The 19,902-nt window shown below is 43.4% G+C and overlaps 1 protein-coding gene across 1 annotated transcript in view; it reads right to left on the bottom strand.

Annotated features, from left to right (window-relative positions):
• Positions 1-1,221: 1,221 nt before the first annotated feature.
• Positions 1,222-19,902, bottom strand: part of MICU2 (mitochondrial calcium uptake 2) — a 267,192-nt gene continuing 248,511 nt past the window's right edge. Inside the window, exons 9-12 of the mRNA XM_044284689.1 lie at positions 11,537-11,708; positions 7,591-7,699; positions 5,526-5,683; positions 1,222-3,961 (exon numbers count right to left, since the gene is read on the bottom strand). Of these exons, the coding sequence (XP_044140624.1) occupies positions 3,854-3,961; positions 5,526-5,683; positions 7,591-7,699; positions 11,537-11,708 (547 nt within the window). The 3' untranslated portion in view covers positions 1,222-3,853. The remainder of the gene's footprint in view (positions 3,962-5,525; positions 5,684-7,590; positions 7,700-11,536; positions 11,709-19,902) is intronic.

The following is a 19,902-nucleotide window of genomic DNA, read 5'->3' as shown; positions in this document are numbered from 1 at the left end:
TATTTTCTTTCTGTGTCCGTTCTGGTTTTTTTTGCAGACCGTATGTGGAACCATTCACTTCAATGGATCCGCAAAAAAAAAAAAAAAAAACACTGAAGTTACTCCGTGTGCCTTCCGTTTCTGTATGTCTATATTTCCGGTCCGCAAAAAAATAGAACATGTCCTATTATTGTCCGCAATATGGACAAGGATAGTAATGTTCTACGAAGTGTCAGCTGTTCCGTTCCGCAAAATACGGAATGCACACGAATGTCATCTGTATTTTTAGCGGATCCGTTTTTCGCGGCCCGCAAATACATATGGTCATGTGCAAGAGGCCTAAGGCCTCTTTCACATGGGCGTTGCGGGAAAAGGTGTGTTGCGGGAACATGCACGATTTTTCCGCGCGAGTGCAAAACATTGTAAAGCGTTTTGCACTCGCGTGAGAAAAATCTGCATGTTTGGTACCCAAACCAGAATTTCTTCACAGAAGTTCGGGCTTGGGATCGGTGTTCTGTGGATTGTATTATTTTCCCTTATGACATGGTTATAATGGAAAATAATAGCATTCTGAATACAGAATGCATAGTACAATAGGGCTGGAGGGGTAAAAAAAATAAAAAAAATAATTAAACTCACCTTAGTCCACTTGATCGCGCAGCCGGCATCTCCTTCTGTCTTCCTTTTTGCTGTGTGCAGGAAAAGGACCTGTGGTGACGTCATTCCGGTCATCACATGGGCCATCACATGATCTATCACCATGGTAAAAGATCATGTGACGTACCATGTGATGACCGGAGTGACGTCACCACAGGTCCTTTTCCTGCACACAGCAAAAAAGAAGACAGAAGAGAAGCCGGGCTGCGCGAGCAAGTGGATTAAGGTGAGTTTAATTATTATTTATATTTTTTTAACCCCTCCAGCCCTATTGTACTATGCATTCTGCATTCTGTATTCAGAATGCTATTATTTTCCCTTATAACCATGTTATAAGGGAAAATAATAATGATCGGGTCTCCAAACATTGAAGGCAATTGCAGACAAAAACTGACTGAACTTGCTTGCGAAATGGTGCAAGTTTCACTGAACGCATCCTGCAGCCAATCCGTATAGTTTGTGTGAATGAGGCCTAAACATTTACAGATCATGATACAAATCCAACATTATAATCTGCTCTTCCAATCATGTCTTCCGCAGATACAATTCCTTTCCTGGTCTTGCTGAAAAAAATCATCATGAAAATGCAGGGTTATAATTCCACCTTTATTTATTGCAAGACTATAATCAAGAGTATAATAACAATCATTTTACAAGAGGATACCTCATAAAAGAAAAGAACTCAAACATCACATAAACTAAAAACACTAATTTCTTTGATTAATGCATTTTCTGGTTATAACCAAACATGGAGCGCATAAAAAAATACGGATTAGTTACCCCTGTCACCGTATAGACTGTATCCCCTGTAAACACTACAATCAGTACAGAACACACTGATGGCCGCACAAGCGGATTCTACTCCAGTTTTTGGCACATTATTTCTGTAAACCTGCTCTGTTGGCAATCACCACAGGAGGAAACATCCATGAGATCTGACGAACTGGGAATTTTGTGAATGTGCAGTTTTCCATAGAGAAGCTATGACACTGGCGGACCTGTTACATGTGCAGCTGAAGGAATCCTGTGTTGGTCCCATGTTCATATGTGCCCGCATTGCTGAGAAAAATTATGTTTTACTATATGCAAATAAGCCTCTAGGAGCAACGGGGGCGTTACCATTACACCTAGAGGCAACTGCTGCACCCTCTGCACTTTAATTGACAGGACCAGGCAGGGTAAATGCGATCGTGTCTGCCTGGCTCTGTCAAAGGAGGGGAGCACCTGGCCCCTCGGCAGTTTCTCTAAGCCCAGCCACCTGGCTTGCTGTGGAAACGGCGAGATGGGGCAACCCTCTTTCAGGAATAGTTTTGGAAACTGATATAAAGACAGATCATTCCAATGCGATGGATTAAAGGAGTTTATGATCAGTGGGATTCTGTCCTCTAGGACCTCCACTGATCATGAGAATGAAGGGGGCGCTGCACTGGTGTAGTCCTGTGTCCCCTACGCAGTCTTACTCTGGACGGCGTCTCTCCCAGCTTTACTGGGAACTGAAACATGGCCCCGTTAAAGTCAATGTGGTCAGCTGCAGTTAGGGGATGGGGGGGGGGGGGGGTCAGGTAGCTCCGCTGTGGGTTCGTTGGTGCTCCCAGAAGTTAGGCTACTACAGATCACAAAGCGCCATATATCTTTTTTTTCTTTTCAATCTTTTTGTTTAAGTTTTATGCTTAAAGGGGTTTTCCCTCAATACAAATGTATTTACGTATCCGCAGGCTAGTAGATAAGTATCTGATCGCTCTGGGTCTAAACAATCACAAGAACGGGGGTACCTGTGTCCTTAAATGAAAGGAGCATTAAGTCAAGCAAGTGCGCTGCCGTTCCATCCATTCTCTATGGGACTGCCCGAGATAGCCAAGCACAGCGTTATCATCACAGTGCTTTGGTGTATATCGCCATCTTGTGGACGGATAATGTATGTCATGTTGGTGAGGGATACAGAGAATGTCCTTTCACAGAACGCTTACTCTGGATACTGAGATCTTTGTATACGGCTTGTAAATGAATGGTTCATCCAAAGAAAGAGGCAGTCCTAGACGAGAGATGCCCTACCAACATGTCATTTGTGCAATGCAATAGTCTGATCCTGGACGATCTGTGTGTATATTTTATATACATCCGAGGATGACATGCTACAAGAAGCACGCTGTTGTATACGGTACACAGATATGGATGCACACATCAGCGCGCCCAGTAATGTTTCCCAGCACCGGAGAATGACTTTACCGGACCGGTAAGTTCTTCACTCCATTAGTGGAACATCCATTACCTAACTGTCCCCTCCTCACATGTCTGTTTTATTAACTGCTTGTAATCCCTATGGCACCTTTCAATACTGTGTTGTGTCCTTCCTCTATTAATCATCCTGTAAATGTTAGAATAAGGCCCCTTTCAGACGAGCGGGTGTCACTCTGCGGACTCGCAGCCTGACACCCGGCCTGACCTTCCAGCACTGCCGGGGTGGCATAGCTTTATATTGGTTTATGATGCTGTGTAAGCCTGCCGTCAGTGTTGTCCAATACATTCCAGTCCTCTACGGGTTACATAGCATCGTCAATCAATATATTGCTATGAGACACCTCAGTGCTGGAAGTTGAAGCCGGGTGTCACGCTGCGAAGTCCGCAGCGTGACACCTGCTCGTCTGAAAGGGGCCTAAATTGACAATTGTTATTGCATGGGGAAAGCAAGTATTTCCTAAAGCAGACATGTCACAGGAGCAGACCGCTTCTCTTTAATACATCCAGGTGCATGAGGCTTGGTTGCAATACCAGACATAGGCACTGGAGAAGCGTGGTCTTGTTAATGGGGGCAGGACGGAAGGGTTTGATTTCCCTCAGACTCAGACAATCCCCTATAACTTATGAATTTGTAATGATCGGTTTCCAGCTCCTCTGAGGAGTAATCGATGGAATATAAGTAGGACACCTGCCGAGGTCAGAGGAAATCATATAATTATGGGTATATGTTGCATGATAAGAATGGCAAAGCCTTCCGGGGTGATTATTTCCCAGGCACCGGAGCAGCACATGAGGCCTACGTCAGATACAGGACAGCAGAGCCTGTTCAGTACAGATACAGCACAGGAAGAAGAGGAGAATGAGACCAGTGCGGTGCGGCAGAACAGACTGCGATAAACCAGTAAACAATACCTAAACACACATATATGGAAATGACAATCCAGTAAAACAATACATCTGATAAAATCTCAGCAAAGCCTTAAAACGGACTCTTCCCGACTTGTTTTAAGACTTCGTTGGCTCCTTTAATGGTTTCCCGTTTGACACATTTCCAGTAGCCTTGTAATCCTTGCTGCTGCGGCACATGCTAAGGAGAAATGATAAGAAAATTCAGCGACGAGTATTGTAACGTGTCCAGGGCCATGGTTATTCTGCAAGTCTCACTAGGACAATGGTTAACATATGGTCACTTATTATTCTGACTACAAGGCCATAGAGGCATGTCTAATATATGAAGCCTTCATACAGTACTGTATCACATGGCTACTCTTACCTAGAAGCTATGCCATTAAAGGGGTTTTACGGATGTTTAAAGGGGTTGTGCATCTTTAAACTTTTTTTTATTTTTTTTTAAACAGACCTCTTTAGAGAGGCTGGACCCGCGGTGGTGATCATACCTTACCGGCTCAAATCGATGCCTCCGCAGTTCCTAGGTCTCTTGGAATCAACATCCTGTTGACGGAGGTCACGTGACCGCTGCAGCTGGGTGACAGGTCACCTCTGTGGCCAGTGATTGGCTGTAGCGGTCATGTGACCTTCGTCAACAGGACGTTGATTCTGAGAGACGCGGGACCTGCAGAGGTGGCTGTGGACCCAGAACCCATCTGAAACGAGGTAAGTATGATCACCACCGCAGGTCAGGCTACTCTGTGAAGTTTAAAGATGCACAACCCCTTTAATATTGATGACCTATCTTCAGGGTTGACACATGACGTACCATGGGCTTCATCCCCTTTTAACTGTTTTAAACTATGTTGACTTTATTTAAAGGGAGTCTTTCACCTAATCTGAGCGTTTTAGACCGCTCAGATCAGGTTATAGACTCTTTAACCCTCATTACGATCATACCTTTCTCTTATGTGTCCCTCGCCCAGATAATGAAAGTAACACTTTTTAAACTTGTGCAAATTACCTTCTGAAGGTGCCCAGGGGCGGCGTTACTGGGCGATGTGCCCAGAAAAACACACCTCCAGCCGGCGGACGTCACGAGCGGCACCAGAGGACGGCGGGCTGGGAACTGGCCTGCACCTGCGCACTGCTCTGCCCATTATGGGCAGATGAACAGCTTTTCATATTGCGCATGCACCGGCCAACTAAAGACAGCCGGCCGGCGCATGCGCAATATGAAAGGATGTTCCTATGCCCATAATTTGCATAAGTTTAAAAAGTGTTATTTTCATTATCTGGGCGAGGGACACATAAGAGAAAGGTATGATCGTAATGAGGGTTAAAGAGTCTATAACCTGATCTGAGCGGTCTAAAACGCTCAGATTAGGTGAAAGACTCCCTTTAAGAGAGAATAGCACTGGTGCCTTGCAGCGCTGGGGTCCTAGGTTCAAATCTGACAAAGGACAACATCTGCATGGAGTTTGTAAGGTCCTCCCTGTGTTTGCTTGGGTTTCCTCTGGGTTCTCTGGTTTCCTCCCACATTTCAAAGTCATACTGATGAGGAACTTAAATTGTGAGATCCTTATCCATTCAGAATGCATTGGGGTTTAACTGATCCATTTTGGGCCGCTTGTGAGAGCCTTGAAACGGATCTCACAGGCGGACCCAGAAACGCCAGTGTGAAAGTAGCCTTAGGCTAGTTCTGTCTATCAGTGAATGGACCTTCTATAAAAGAAAACCAACAAAAAACTACAGTACATTACCTTTAATCCTCTATGGAGCCTGTTCTTCAGGACACCCAAAAACTCTCCATGGCTCAAACAATTGTCTCCATCAAGATCAAAGATCTTGAAGACTGTATCCAGGACATTTTCTGATAATTCCTGTCCTGTTGCCACTTTCACTGATCGTTTGAATTCAGCTGTAGAAAGTAATACGAAAAAATATATATGATCAAGTGCACAACCCGTCTCCACAGCAAAAACTCAAAGCATTTTTTTGATAGAAAACTTGCAAAACAAGGGGCAAAAAAACCACTATCCAGAAATGTAATTTCTAGGTTGATCAGTGCACGTGAGGTTATACTAGTGCCTGAAGGAGCTTCTCCAACGGCAAATATATAGACATGGCTGTGTTCTGAGGCAGCTGACTGGCTGCATGTAAGTTGCATGGGAGTTCATGCTCTGATAGAGGCAGGAGGATGTCCTATTTAGCATTTGAGTACTGAGTTCCTTAACCCCTTGGAGACCCATGACGTACTAGTACGTCATGGCCGCCAGTGCCTTGGTGACCTTTAACATACTAAGACAGGTTCGCAATCCCAATGATTCGGGGTGGAACAAAGGCACAGATCGGAAGCACTACGGATTGCTTTAGTGGTTTTTTGTCCGTGCCCCTGCACTGCAAAAAAAATGTAGTGCATGCACTACTTTTTTGCAGTGCGGACCGTCGGATGCTAATTGTGGACCCCATTCAAGTTAATGCGTCCGTGTCCGCAGATAGCGGGCACACAGTCGTGTTCATGAGCCCTTACTTTAATTTTTGTGGAACACCTAAAGGGTTAACAAAGTTAGTAAAATCAGTTTTGAATAACTTGAGGGGTGTAGTTTCTAAAATGGGGTCATTTATGGATAGTTTCTACCATGTAAGCCCCACAAAACGACTTCATAACCGAACTTGTCCTTAAAAAAGTGGGTTTTGGAAATATTCGTAAAAATTTTAAGAATTGCTTCTAAGATTCTAAACGTTCTAACGTCACAAATATTTTTTTACACCTTTAGAAATGATGCCAGCACAAAGCTGACATATGGGAAATGTAAAGGAATAACTATTTTCTGAGGTATCACTATCTGTCTTAAAAGAAGATGAATTAAAATTTGGATTTTTTTTTTTTATACATAAAGGTGAAATATATCTGCTCAAATTTACAAGTATCATGAAGTACAATGTGTCACGAGAAAACATTCTCAGAATGGCTTGGATAAGTAAGAGTTCCAAAATTATTACCACATAAAGTGACACATGTCAGATTTGCAAATTGGCATGGTCCATAAAGGGCTTCTGTCACCCCACTAAACCGTTTTTTCAAAATATTGCGCCTGCGCCGTACCTGTCTTCAATCGGCGCAGGCGCACTGAGAGGCGGCCGCTCGCTCGGCCACTCCATCCTCAATGCGCCTGCGCCGGGTGTAGATGTGACGTCATCGGCGCAGGCGCATTGAGGATGGAGCGGCCGCCTCTCAGTGCGCCTGCGCCGATTGAAGACAGGTACGGCGCAGGCGCAATATTTTGAATTCAAACAGGGCCAGCAGAGAACGATCCCGTTCCCTGGCCCTGTCAATCAACATGCGGAGGGGGCGTCTTTAGGATCGGAGGATGCGGCTGCTACCAGCAAGTAGCCGCCCTACTTGCTGGTAGCAAGGTAATTTGCATATTTTAAAATTACGTTTTTAACAAATTCTACTGGACCGAAATGATTATTTAGCTTATGTATGCAGAAATCGCACTATAGGGATTATAAGTAAACAAAAAAAAGAAAAAAACGTTTAGTGGGGTGACAGAAGCTCTTTAATGTGAAAAATGGCTGTGTCCTCAAGGGTTAAAAGATCCAGAGCACAGAACGAGGGGAGTGAGATTATGCTAAAAATTCATAAAACCTGATGATTCTACATGGGGCTGAGGGCAGTTCCACTGGTTATTGTCTAAGAGCTCAGACGCTACAAATCCGAAAACAAAAGCAGACGTGTGCGACACCGTAAAGCACAACTGAACTCAATGGTCCTTACTGCAAGTGCAGCGCAGGCCTCTTATCCAAGGTTCTGACACTTACCCAGTTTCACGGCTTTGTTTGCAGAACTAAACATTTTCATAGTGATGGAGAAATCTTCCAGATTGTTCATGAAGTGATAAAATGTCTTAAACTCCTCTATGCTGATACTCTGAAATACCAAAAGACAAAATCTGTGTGATAAAAGCTATAAAACTAATAGACGCATACGACTCAGCCCGTAACACTCACTAGGGGGCACTGTGACCCTGCTCAGCTGCTGGGTCCATCCTCCAGCTTCTCTACACAATCTCCTTAAGTCTTGTCAGCCACCAGAATGAGCAGATGAAGAATTTCATCTGACCACAAGCCATTCATTCTATGGCACAAGTGAGTTTTATACTTGATCAATAGTAAAACACAAGTTAAAAAGTGTTACGATGGACACGCAGGGTAACCTGGGCTCAAAATAGGCACAATGCAATAATAACAAAACTGTCCCCAAAGGTATCCATACCCTTCACCCGTTTCCCTTCTAAGGACATATCTCATACGTCCTTACAAGGTCAGGAGCCAAGGAGGTATCTCATGCGGCTGGATCTCAAGCTTCTTAGAAGCTATAGCTATAAGACTCAGTATAATCAGACAGCACGCCAATTGATATGGAGTCCAATTGATATGGTGAAGTAATTTGTGAGTGAAGAATATGGCAACGTTTCGAGCTAAACAGTATCCCTTCATCGGGCCTAGTTATGCCCACGTGGAAAAAAACGCAGGCGCTTTTTCCACGTGGGCATAACTAGGCCTGATGAAGGGCTACTGTTTGGCTCGAAACGTTGCCATAATCTGTTGTGCATCATGTCCGGCTGAATAAAACTCACAAACCACTTCACCATATCAATTGGAGGGCTGTCTGATTATACTGATAATACTGTTGTTCCCGAGGTGGAGCCAGGAACTTATCCAGACGAGCACCCACAACAGCCAGATTGTTGTGGAGCGCTGTGATCACCCCTAGGTTGTACAACTGAATAGAAGCTATGGCTATGATATGTCAATTCAATTACAGTACTTTATAAAACAAAACAAAAAGAAGACTTTGCAGAGAGGAATAGTATGCATAATATTTTTGCACCCATATTGTAGATGCCACATCTGGCCCTCCCAGTGTTCACCAGAACCAGGGTTGGGGCACTGTAACTCATTTTCCGATCAACCGCAGGAGTTTCAGGTGTCCATAACACAGGACCGATAGAGGTCCCATATTATACCCATCTAAAAGCGGCTTTAGTTAACACATTATATTACATTTAGGAATTCATGGATGGAAATTATACATGATAGAATTCCCAGTACTTTCATGGAAAAGTTGGTGGGTTCATTTCACATGTAGCATTTTGCAGACTATATTTTATTGGCATGAGGACTCATGTTATTATAGAGGCAACTACGCTCTTATCTTGGGTTAACCCTTAAAAAGGCTATGGACTCCTCATTTTTATATCATTGCATTTTGTTTATTTTGGGCTAAATCGCATTTTTCCAATGGGTTTTCCTTCTACAGCTTTCAGGTTTCACCGACTCTGTAGACCATGGATGTCAAACTCATGGCCCTCCAGATGTTGCAAAACTACAACTCCCATCATTCCCTGATAGCTGTAGTATGTCCAGGCATGATGGGAGTTGTAGTTTTGCAACAGCTGGAGGGCCACGAGTTTGACATCCCTGCTGTAGACTGTTCGGTCCGTTTCCACATGAGTGTTATGAGCTGTAGGAGTGAAGAGATAATGGCTGCAAGTTGAGCTATCAGAGCAGCTTTCTGATGGATTTTAGATGCGGAGTCAGAGTACTTGTATGCAGACGCTGGTTGGAGCATTCCTCTAACACATGCAGCATTGCGGTGTGGCGTGTATGACCTCCATAGCTTACAGTTTTTTGCAGACTATATTTCAATTGCATGAGGACTCTGCTACAGTGTGCATATTAGTCTCAAATTTAATTTTGCATCCAATTTAGGCTACTTTCACACCAGCGTTTTTTCTGGATCCGTCATCCTTCCATCACAATAATACAACCGTCTGCATCCGTTGTGAACGGAACCAGTTGTATTATCTTTAAAATAGCCAAGACGGATCTGTCATGAACACCATTGAAAGTCAAAAGGGGACGGATCCATTTTTTTATTGTGCCAGAGGAAACGGATCTGTCCCTATTGACTTACATTGTGTGTCATGACGGATCCATCTTGCTCCGCACCACATCACGGACAGAAAAATGTTGCTTGCAGAGTTATTCTGTCCGCGATGGGGACGCTACCAAACGGAACAGAATGCATTCTGGTGCACTCCGTTTAGTTAAGTTTTGTCCCCATTGACAATGAATAGGGCCAAAACGGAAGTGTTTTCCTCCGCTACTGAGATCCTATGACGGATCTCAATAGCAGAAAGGGAAAGCGCAGATGTGACAGTAGCCCTATGCTTATAATCGCCGTTTGCTGCAAAGTTGCATGAAGGTGGTTGTATGTATTAATTATTAGGTTATGTTTGGCGCTCTCAGAAAATGTAGATTTTGGTAACCTAGAAGCGGTTTACTGTCTACGGTATTTGTGGATAACAGCCAAACACAAGGCCTCTGTTCCAGTGGTTTTAAGAGCACAAGTTCTTGTTGATGACACTTGTGGTATACATGAGCTTTGCACACCTCAACATATTGGGGGTCATTTATTATACTGAAATACGCTTAAATTAGGCATATTTCAGGCGCAGATGGCTTCGCAACGGTTAGTTGCAACGCTATCTGCGACTTCGCCCTGCTCGCGCCAGGTCTAAAATTGTGGGTGGGAACCTGCTGGCCCATCTCATTTACTATTTTCTGCGACTGGTTTAGGCGTAGAAAATGGTCTAAATGTAACACAGCTTGGAAGCTGCCCTACATTTAGAAGTGGCGCTGGAAGCGCTGAAGTTATGGAGAGGCCGGCGCCAGCTATGGGGCTTTAATAAGACCGACGTCTAAAACGCGGATGTTAATAAATGTGCCCCATTGTTCTTACATTGCATCTGGATGTGAGTTTTAGGTGTAAATGTTCGTTTTTATATTTCGCATTTTGGGTTCTATTTGTACATATCAAAACTCTAAAAAATAAAATAAAAATAATTGTCCTGGCTACCAGAGATGCAGAAAATAGTTCTATATGACAGCTTACCTTTTGATGACCAAGTTGTAGTTTTATTGGTAACACTTTGAGGGTAGATGCAACTTATTTCTTTTCATTTTTTTGTGAGGTTTGGGCCTCATTCGCACGACCGTAGGCATTTTGCGGTCTGCAAATTGCGGATCCGCAAAATAAGGATACTGTCAGTCTTGCATCCGCATTTTTTGCAGAGCAGCTGACTTCAATGGGTCGGTGGTCCGCATTTTGCGGCCAAGTACAGGACATGTTCTATCTTTTTTGTGGAACGGACATATGGATGCGGAAAGCACATGGATCATCTTTCTGCATCCATGTGTCAGTTCCACAAAAGGATGAAATACACATGTCCACAAAATGTGGAACACATACCCATTGAAGTGAATGGGTCAGCAAAAAAAAACAAAAAACATTTTGTGGGCTGCAAAACGGACATGGTCGTGTGCATGAAGCCTAATGAACAAAGAAGCAAATCAGCTATTTTCTTAGGGCTCGTTCACATGACCGCTGGTGTCCCGTTCCCGTATTGCAGACCGCATTTGCGGATCCACAATACACGGGCACCGTTCCGTTGTCATTCCGCATCACGGATGCAGACCTTTTCATTTCAATGGGTCCGCAAATCTGGAGATGTGGAACGATGCGGAATGGAAGCACAGAACGGAACACTACGGAGTGCTTTCTGGGGTTCCGTTCCGTGCCTCCGAACCGCAAAAATATAGAACATGCCCTATCTTTTTTGCGGAACAAGCCCTTAATGTGCTGTAGGGCACACATAATCAGGTTTTTTACTTTTTTTTTCTAGGAATAAGCTGCACTCACTTCTCCCGGGGGGATCCTTGTCCTCACATTATGCCAGTAGATGTCATTGTCCTCCTCATCTGTGAAAAAAAGCAGCCATTCTGCGAAATCCTCTTTCCTCATGAAGTCCAAACCCTTTGAGAACTGTGCAAACTCCATTTCTTGCACCTCCGTCTGCAGATTTTCGATAAAGCTGAAACAGCAAGAATGACATCTTCATACACAGTAATACTAATCCATGGCACAACTACAGTAGAAGACTGCTTCTTCACATACGATAATGGGATGCTTCCCAACATTTGTGTTCGTAAATTTGAGGGATTTAAGCCCAAGCCCATTTCTTGGCAGTTTATATAAACCAGGTCTATTTTGGGTTGGGAAAATCCGAATTTGCCAGAATTGTCGGCAACTATGGTTAAACAGCAATCACTGATGCGATGCAGAATATAAGTATCTTTTATATCTCGCTGGATCGGTTCACCATAAAATTTGAAAACTATTTACAGGAATTTCAGTAGAGGTTTCTTTTAGAGGGTTGCATATATATCGACTTTTGCCATTGCAACCAAAGCCCTGTCAGTCTTGGGCCCATCAGACGAAAAATATTTCTGGCTTCAAAAATATGACTTTAATCCCAAATGTCATACGTTGCAATTCGTGAGTGCCAGAAACACACTGATAAGCCTGCCATGCTCAGGTATAGGGCATGAGGGAAATCATCTTTTCAGTCTTGAACGTGCTCCTGTGTCCTGCACTAGTTCTATAACAGTGCATTACTTTTGATCTGGGTTGTCCACCCTTCGGGTGCTTTGTTACGGTAGGGGTGGTCGCCACACAGTGCTGCACCCAACAGAGCCATCTCAAAGAGGTCCCTGTGATGTGGCAAGTGGGCTTATAAAGGTTTAATCAAAATATGAACTAAGAACCTTATGATTATTTTCATGAGGCTATGAGGTTCATGTCTTTTTGACAGTATTAGTCTATAAGAATTTTTTTTAACTTTGGCTGAAAGTTAACGTTACTAAACTTTTTATCTCGACTAACTTTGGTTTGTTGTTTGAATGGAGTTTCCCATTTAGGAATATGTCATGCTAACCTCTAGACCTATCACTAGAGGGCGCTCAAGTACCACCCTTAAATCTCAACAGTTGCAAAGACGCTTCAGAGCCCTCATAGCTGACCATTGCTGCTTATGAAGTGGACAGTAAGACCAACGTGTTGAAAACAGACTTGTGGTGGGAATTGACAGATGTATACAGTAACCTACATCCTACTAAAGCCACCTGCTAAGGGGGCATATTGTCTTATAGAAATGGGGCCCGCACCTATATTGGGAACAGAGCCCTGCAAAGTGGTGGCTGGAGGACTCCGGTCTGGCCACCACCAAACTGTATCCGCATAGATGTGAACGGGAGCGCACCACGAACGACCGGCCACTGCTCTTATTCACTTCTATGGGCCTGATGGAAAAAGCAGAGCCAGCACTTGGCTATTTTTGGCGGGCCCATAGAAATGAAAGGAGGGCGGCTGTGTTTAGGAGATAGGTTGGTGGGACCTGCACCTATCAGACAATGGGGGCATATCCTAGCTATATGCCCCTCCATTGTCTCACATAAGAGGGCCCCTTTAAGATACTGATGCACCATATATTTATTATCTGGCAGCAACTGTGATAAATTTTTAGACTGTGTGGACATGGTCTAAATCTTAAAAGGATTAGTAATACCTAGTCCATTGCTTTTACACCTTGTGGCAAATTGAATTACTTTGAGTGATCTACAGTACAGACCAAAAGTTTGGACACACCTTCTCATTCAAAGAGTTTTCTTTATTTTCAGGACTATGAAAATTGTAGATTCACACTGAAGGCATCAAAACTATGAATTAACACATGTGGAATTATATACATAACAAAAAAGTGTGAAGCAACTGAAAATATGTCATATTCTAGGTTCTTCAAAGTAGCCACCTTTTGCTTTGATTACGGCTTTGCACACTCTTGGCATTCTCTTGATGAGCTTCAAGAGGTAGTCACCTGAAATGGTCTTCACTTCACAGGTGTGCCCTGTCAGGTTTAATAAGTGGGATTTCTTGCCTTATAAATGGGGTTGGGACCATCAGTTGCGTTGTGGAGAAGTCAGGTGGATACACAGCTGATAGTCCTACTGAATAGACTGTTAGAATTTGTATTATGGCAAGAAAAAAGCAGCTAAGTAAAGAAAAACGAGTGGCCATCATTACTTTAAGAAATGAAGGTCAGTCAGTCCGAAAAATTGGGAAAACTTTGAAAGTGTCCCCAAGTGCAGTCACAAAAACCATCAAGCGCTACAAAGAAACTGGCTCACATGCGGACCGCCCCAGGAAAGGAAGACCAAGAGTCACCTCTGCTGCGGAGGATATATTCATCCGAGTCACCAGCCTCAGAAATCGCAGGTTAACAGCAGCTCAGATTAGAGACCAGGTCAATGCCACACAGAGTTCTAGCAGCAGACACATCTCTAGAACAACTGTTAAGAGGAGACTGTGTGAATCAGGTCTTCATGGTAGAATATCTGCTAAGAAACCACTGCTAAGGACAGGCAACAAGCAGAAGAGACTTGTTTGGGCTAAAGAACACAAGGAATGGACATTAGACCAGTGGAAATCTGTGCTTTGGTCTGATGAGTCCAAATTTGAGATCTTTGGTTCCAACCACCATGTCTTTGTGCGACGCAGAAAAGGTGAACGGATGGACTCTACATGCCTGGTTCCCACTGTGAAGCATGGAGGAGGAGGTGTGATGGTGTGGGGGTGCTTTGCTGGTGACACTGTTGGGGATTTATTCAAAATTGAAGGCATACTGTACCAGCATGGCTACCACAGCATCTTGCAGCGGCATGCTATTCCATCTAGTTTGCGTTTAGTTGGACCATCATTTATTTTTCAACAGGACAATGACCCCAAACACACCTCCAGGCTCTGTTAGGGCTATTTGACCATGAAGGAGAGTGATGGGGTGCTGCGCCAGATGACCTGGCCTCCACAGTCACCGGACCTGAACCCAATCGAGATGGTTTGGGGTGAGCTGGACCGCAGAGTGAAGGCAAAAGGGCCAACAAGTGTTAAGCATCTCTGGGAACTCCTTCAAGACTGTTGGAAGACCATTTCAGGTGACTACCTCTTGAAGCTCATCAAGAGAATGCCAAGAGTGTGCAAAGCAATAATCAAAGCAAAAAGGTGGCTATTTTGAAGAACCTAGAATATGACATATTTTAAGTTGTTTCACACTTTTTTGTTATGTATATAATTCCACATGTGTTAATTCATAGTTTTGATGCCTTCAGTGTGAATCTACAATTTTCATAGTCATGAAAATAAAGAAAACTCTTTGAATGAGAAGGTGTGTCCAAACTTTTGGTCTGTACTGTATATTTTGGGGTAATATCCTGTTCACCCACTTAGTTTGATCTTTTGCACTGACTTTTTACCTATTTTTTATTTATTTTTTATAATGTATGTAATAATTTCATAAAATGTTTTTCAAATTTTTTTGTATTTTGTTGGTTTTGCATGATATTCCTCATGGGGGATATAGTCACTTAGTTTGCAAAGACAGTAGCAAAAGATAGTGATGTTGTCCCTGGAATGGTACTAGGGCTGCACAGGCAGGTGATACATGCAGAGAAGCCAGCTTGCTGGGTCAGGTTCCCCTTAACATTGCTGTGGAATGGATTTAAAGCCAAGATGCAAATACAGCGCTCCCCAGAGGCACTTGAGTGATATCACACCATCTTGGTATATCAGTGAACCAAACTTCATTCAATCCAAATTATACTGGACCTATAGTACTGTTAGGTACTAGCTGCTCCTTTATTACATTGCAACCTCTATAAAGGGAATCGTTCAGCAGTCTGTATCATGCTAAACTGCTGACAGCACTAGGAAGAAGCTGGGGATAGCAATACAAACATGTGTTTTGTGGAGCTTTTATCATCAAAAGTAGTGGGAATATGATGTTTTATTCTGCCAGATTTTGCTCTTGCAAGTGCCCAGGAGGTGGGGCTTCACTGTGGAGTGACAGCTGTAGCATCCAACCAGGAGACCAATACGGCCGTCACCCAGATCAGCGGGGAACAACTGTGAAGTAGCTCAATGCCAAGAGCACTTAACAATAAAGCTGCCTCCTGGGCACCAGAAGAACAGGCAGAATAAAACTTGATATACATACTAATGGCAGAATAAAACTTCATATAATATCACTCCTCATGATAAAAGCGATTTATGTTTGTCCTGCTCTCTCCAGCCTCTACCTAGTGCGGTCAGCAGTTTAGCATGGTCAAAACTGCTGACAGATTCCCTTTAAGAGCATTAATAAATATATATATATATATATATATATATATATTATTAGATCTGTCAGCTTTGCTTAGTTTGTGGCAAGTAGTATGTGACCTAGCTAGTAAGGGCAGCGCAATACCACAAAGGGAATGCCATGAAATATGATAGCAGAGGAATTATGGATTGCTTTGTAACGAACATATCTTAGCATCGCCTGCCATTCTATAAATAATAAGAGGTGACAGAGTAAAAAAATGATCAAATAAGACTAAACCTGGCTAGAAATATGGGCGCAATGTACAAAGACCTGAAATAGTACAGTTGATTACATGAATTATTCATGGCAGTCCCCAAATTAGGAAAATGTTCCTGATAAGCTCCACACTCGCCCCTGGAAGACATGAGGACTTTGTTTCTGCAGGCAGCTGTTTAAGATGCTGACACCTCACCAGTTCCAATTAGTTCACCCAGAAAGGTATCTGTCAAAGGCAAGCAATTAAATATTTCTTTGACTCACGGCAGCTTTTTGCTATTAGCTAAACTATGCCGGGCGCACATAGCCGCACACTGGCCGTAATCAGACGACTGGACCAAAGAGAAAACCCGAAATGGCAACAGTAAGTCCTAATGTAGACAGGCGTACCTATGATTAAAAGGGGTTTTCAATGACAGATTATGGATGATCTATCTTCAGGATGGGTCGTCAATATCAGATTAGTGGGGCACCCCCGCCAATTAACTAGTTGAGAGAACTACAGCATTTGTACGAGTGCTGCGGCCTCTTCATTCTCTACATTGGGCCTTCTACTTAAAGGGGTTATCTGGGAATTATTGAAGACATATCCTTGGACAGGTCATCAATATCAGATCTGCGGTGGTGCAGACTCCTGGGACCCCCCCGCTGATCAGCTGTTAGAAGAGGCCAGACGCTCAGTTAGCGGTGTGGCCTCTTACTAGACCATGTGATGTCGCCGTACATTGGTCACATGGTCTTCTTGCATCTCAACCCCATTCAAGTCAAGGGAGATGAGCTGCAATACCAAGCACTGCCTCAATACGGATGTACAGCGCTGTGCTTGAAAAGCTGCCAGGAGATCCTGTAATCGCAGCAGCTCCCTGAAACAGCTGATCAGCAGGGTTGCAGGGACTTAGACTCCCTCCGATGTGATAATGATGACCTACCCCGATGATGGGTCATAATTCTCATATCCAGATAACCCCTCTAAGCAGCGATGGTGCCCATTGAAGTGAAGAGGATGAAACTGCAATACCCTGCCCCGCTGCTATGGTGTGCAGGTAGACAGTCCCATGAAAACAATGAAGATCACACAGTGCTCGCACCGATCTGATGGTTTATTCTGGGGACACGCCATTAATATTCTGAAACCAGAAAACCCACTTGCTTGTTCCTCTTCCAGTTCTACTAGGAAAGAGCCTTCAAAGCCTGGTTGTAATCTCAGTGTGCCTCAACATCACAGGTCAGATATGAAAGTGTCTATTGAGCTACAGACTTTTGGGGACTAAGTTTGGCATACACATACGCTTGTTTGGCCAACAGTTATCCCTCCTGACGAGCATGCATGTGTTTATTAATTGGGAGATGGGAATAAGCCACTACCAGACTGTTGGGAGTAAAGGACTGGCATGTTGACATCCCAGTCAGATCCTTCTTTCCCCTTTGACATTGGGGACAGTCGGATACACCCATACACATGAGATAGTCAGCTGATCAAAATTGTTGGGTATGCCCAATCTTTCTCTAATATGTATGAGCATTTGTACACTACAGTTTCCCCCTCCCCTAAATCAACAGATTTCAACCACTTATTTACATTGAATGCTCAGTTTTATGACCCAAGAGACTCCATCAGGCACCAACCCAAGAAAGTCATCTGTGAAGAACCTGATCAAGTATTTCTTGATAATTGTTAGAATAGTAGCAGTAAAGACTGACAGCCAGAATTATCTCCTCTTCTACTGGGGGTGAAAACTTGGTCAGGACTCAACACTCTAAAGCAGGCATCCTTAAACTGCGGCCCTCCAGCTGTTGCAAAACTACAACTCCCAGCATTGCCGAACAGCCTACAGGTATCAGCCTACAGCAGGGCATTGTGGGAGTTGTAGTTTTACAACAGCTGGAGGGCCGCAGTTTGAGGATGCCTGTTCTAAAGGAACAACTTTTAGCAAATGAGACAGTGGAAAAATGGCCAAAGGGTCATTGAAAAGGGTTTAGGCAGAAACCCTTGTGTCCTGTGGTGGGGGTCTGGTTTGATCCTTGCTATGGGGCCCTTACTTCTCTATGCCACCTCTGGCGGCAGTTTATTTTTTTATTTTTAAAGCAGTTTCAATAAAAAAAAAATTGACCAAAGAAATAGGTTGTCAGGACCAATCACAGTCGATGTGTCACTGTTGTGCTCATGGCTATTTTACGTTGGGTTCGGGGGCTCGGAGGACAATCTTCTTCATGCCTTTGCATGGTGATACTCATGTTCCATTATGCTATTTTTTTATTTTCCTCTTCATAGATTAAAATAGTAAAAAGATCCGTAAACCTGACCAATCTTTTCTCACGTAATGTTTTCCATCTGACAGGTGTCTCCTTCATCTGTACAGAGAGGTTTTCTCTAAGCAGACAGGTGTCGTGTTTCTGCATTCAGCCCTCTTCAGACCTGTCAGTACACTGTTATCTCAGCGCCTAAGAGCTCTCATGTGGGTCCACTCAAACTGCTCTATAAAAATGACGACTCCATCCAAAAACAAATACGTATCGAGCCAACATACTTCATGTTTTTTTTTTTTTTTGTCTACAGGACAGCGGAGACTTCTCAACAAACTTGTGACGGATCTGGAAGTCTTCTGGCTTTCCCACCAGGGTAGAGATTTCCCTGGATGAAATGATGTGTTCTTCTAAAAATCCCATCCGTCATCTCCTGTACAAACAGCATGGGGTAGATCAAACACCCATAACAATATTCTGTGTGAGGCAAAAAAACATCAGCTAGAAAGCTGTCCATGAAAGATGGAAGCTTACAGACACAGAAAAGACGTGCTGGATTTCTATTATTCTGTAGGGTGATGTCAAAAGTACTATTTACTCTGCAACTCTCGAGGCTCTGATCTTCTCTTCAATGTGCCATGCATTAAATAAACTCTGCTGTCAGCCTGTGATATATAGAATGATAAAAAACACATTCCAGTTCCCGAGAAGGGGGGGAAATAAGTGACAATCTTGAAAATTACCAGGATTAGACCCTACACTTAGCCTGTAAACCTAAGAGCGAGATGTGGGAGTAAATCCTGATAACAAGCTTCTGTCTGTGTGGTAGATACAATCCTACTGCGCAGACTGTCCACATAAAGTATGTGCTTTTATCAGGGAAAGGCTTCCATGGGGTGAAACGGAATTGGATCTGCTGTAAAGCCCCACTAGGTATGCAAGTAGTATCTGGACATGTTCTTGCAAAAAATGAACAGTAAGGTTATCTGATGGAAAAAAGTGCAAAAGATATTACTGTAGTCTTGAGGATTAGAATGTGTCAGGTTTTTGTGAATTTAAAGTCTTTGGGTGGGTGATAAATAGTAAAAAATGTATACAACAAAAAATAATTAAACAGTGAAATAAAGTCATCCAGTAAGTAGCTCTGCTCCAGCCTTTCCTTCAAGCTTTCTGGTATTTTGTGTAAAGTCTACAGAGATTATCTACTTGTCAAATATTCCACAATTCCAAAACCTTGTTATATCAATGGATCTGTTACAGCAGCCATGGCTTGATTATATAAGGGGCCAGTGTGACAATGGGCAGACAACCCTATTCTTGTGTCCACTGTTTTTGGCGACCACTAGTTCCTTCTCAGAACGTCCAACTAATGAGCTGGTATGAAGACGTCTCTTCTTGAGCCACTTCCTCTTTACTGACCCGCACAATAAGAGCAATCACTCCAGTAGCGTGAGGCTCCAGAAAGTGCGACTGAGATGCCGAGCATGTGTGACCACAGACGCTGGATAGATTAGGTGGACATTATAGGAGGGAATCAAAAGAAAAGCAGGCACACCATAGGGCTACCTGTACA

The sequence above is a fragment of the Bufo gargarizans genome, chromosome 3 (assembly GCF_014858855.1).
Source record: "Bufo gargarizans isolate SCDJY-AF-19 chromosome 3, ASM1485885v1, whole genome shotgun sequence".
NCBI classification, from domain to species: Eukaryota; Metazoa; Chordata; class Amphibia; order Anura; family Bufonidae; genus Bufo; species Bufo gargarizans.
This window is presented reverse-complemented; position numbering and strand designations above follow the sequence as displayed.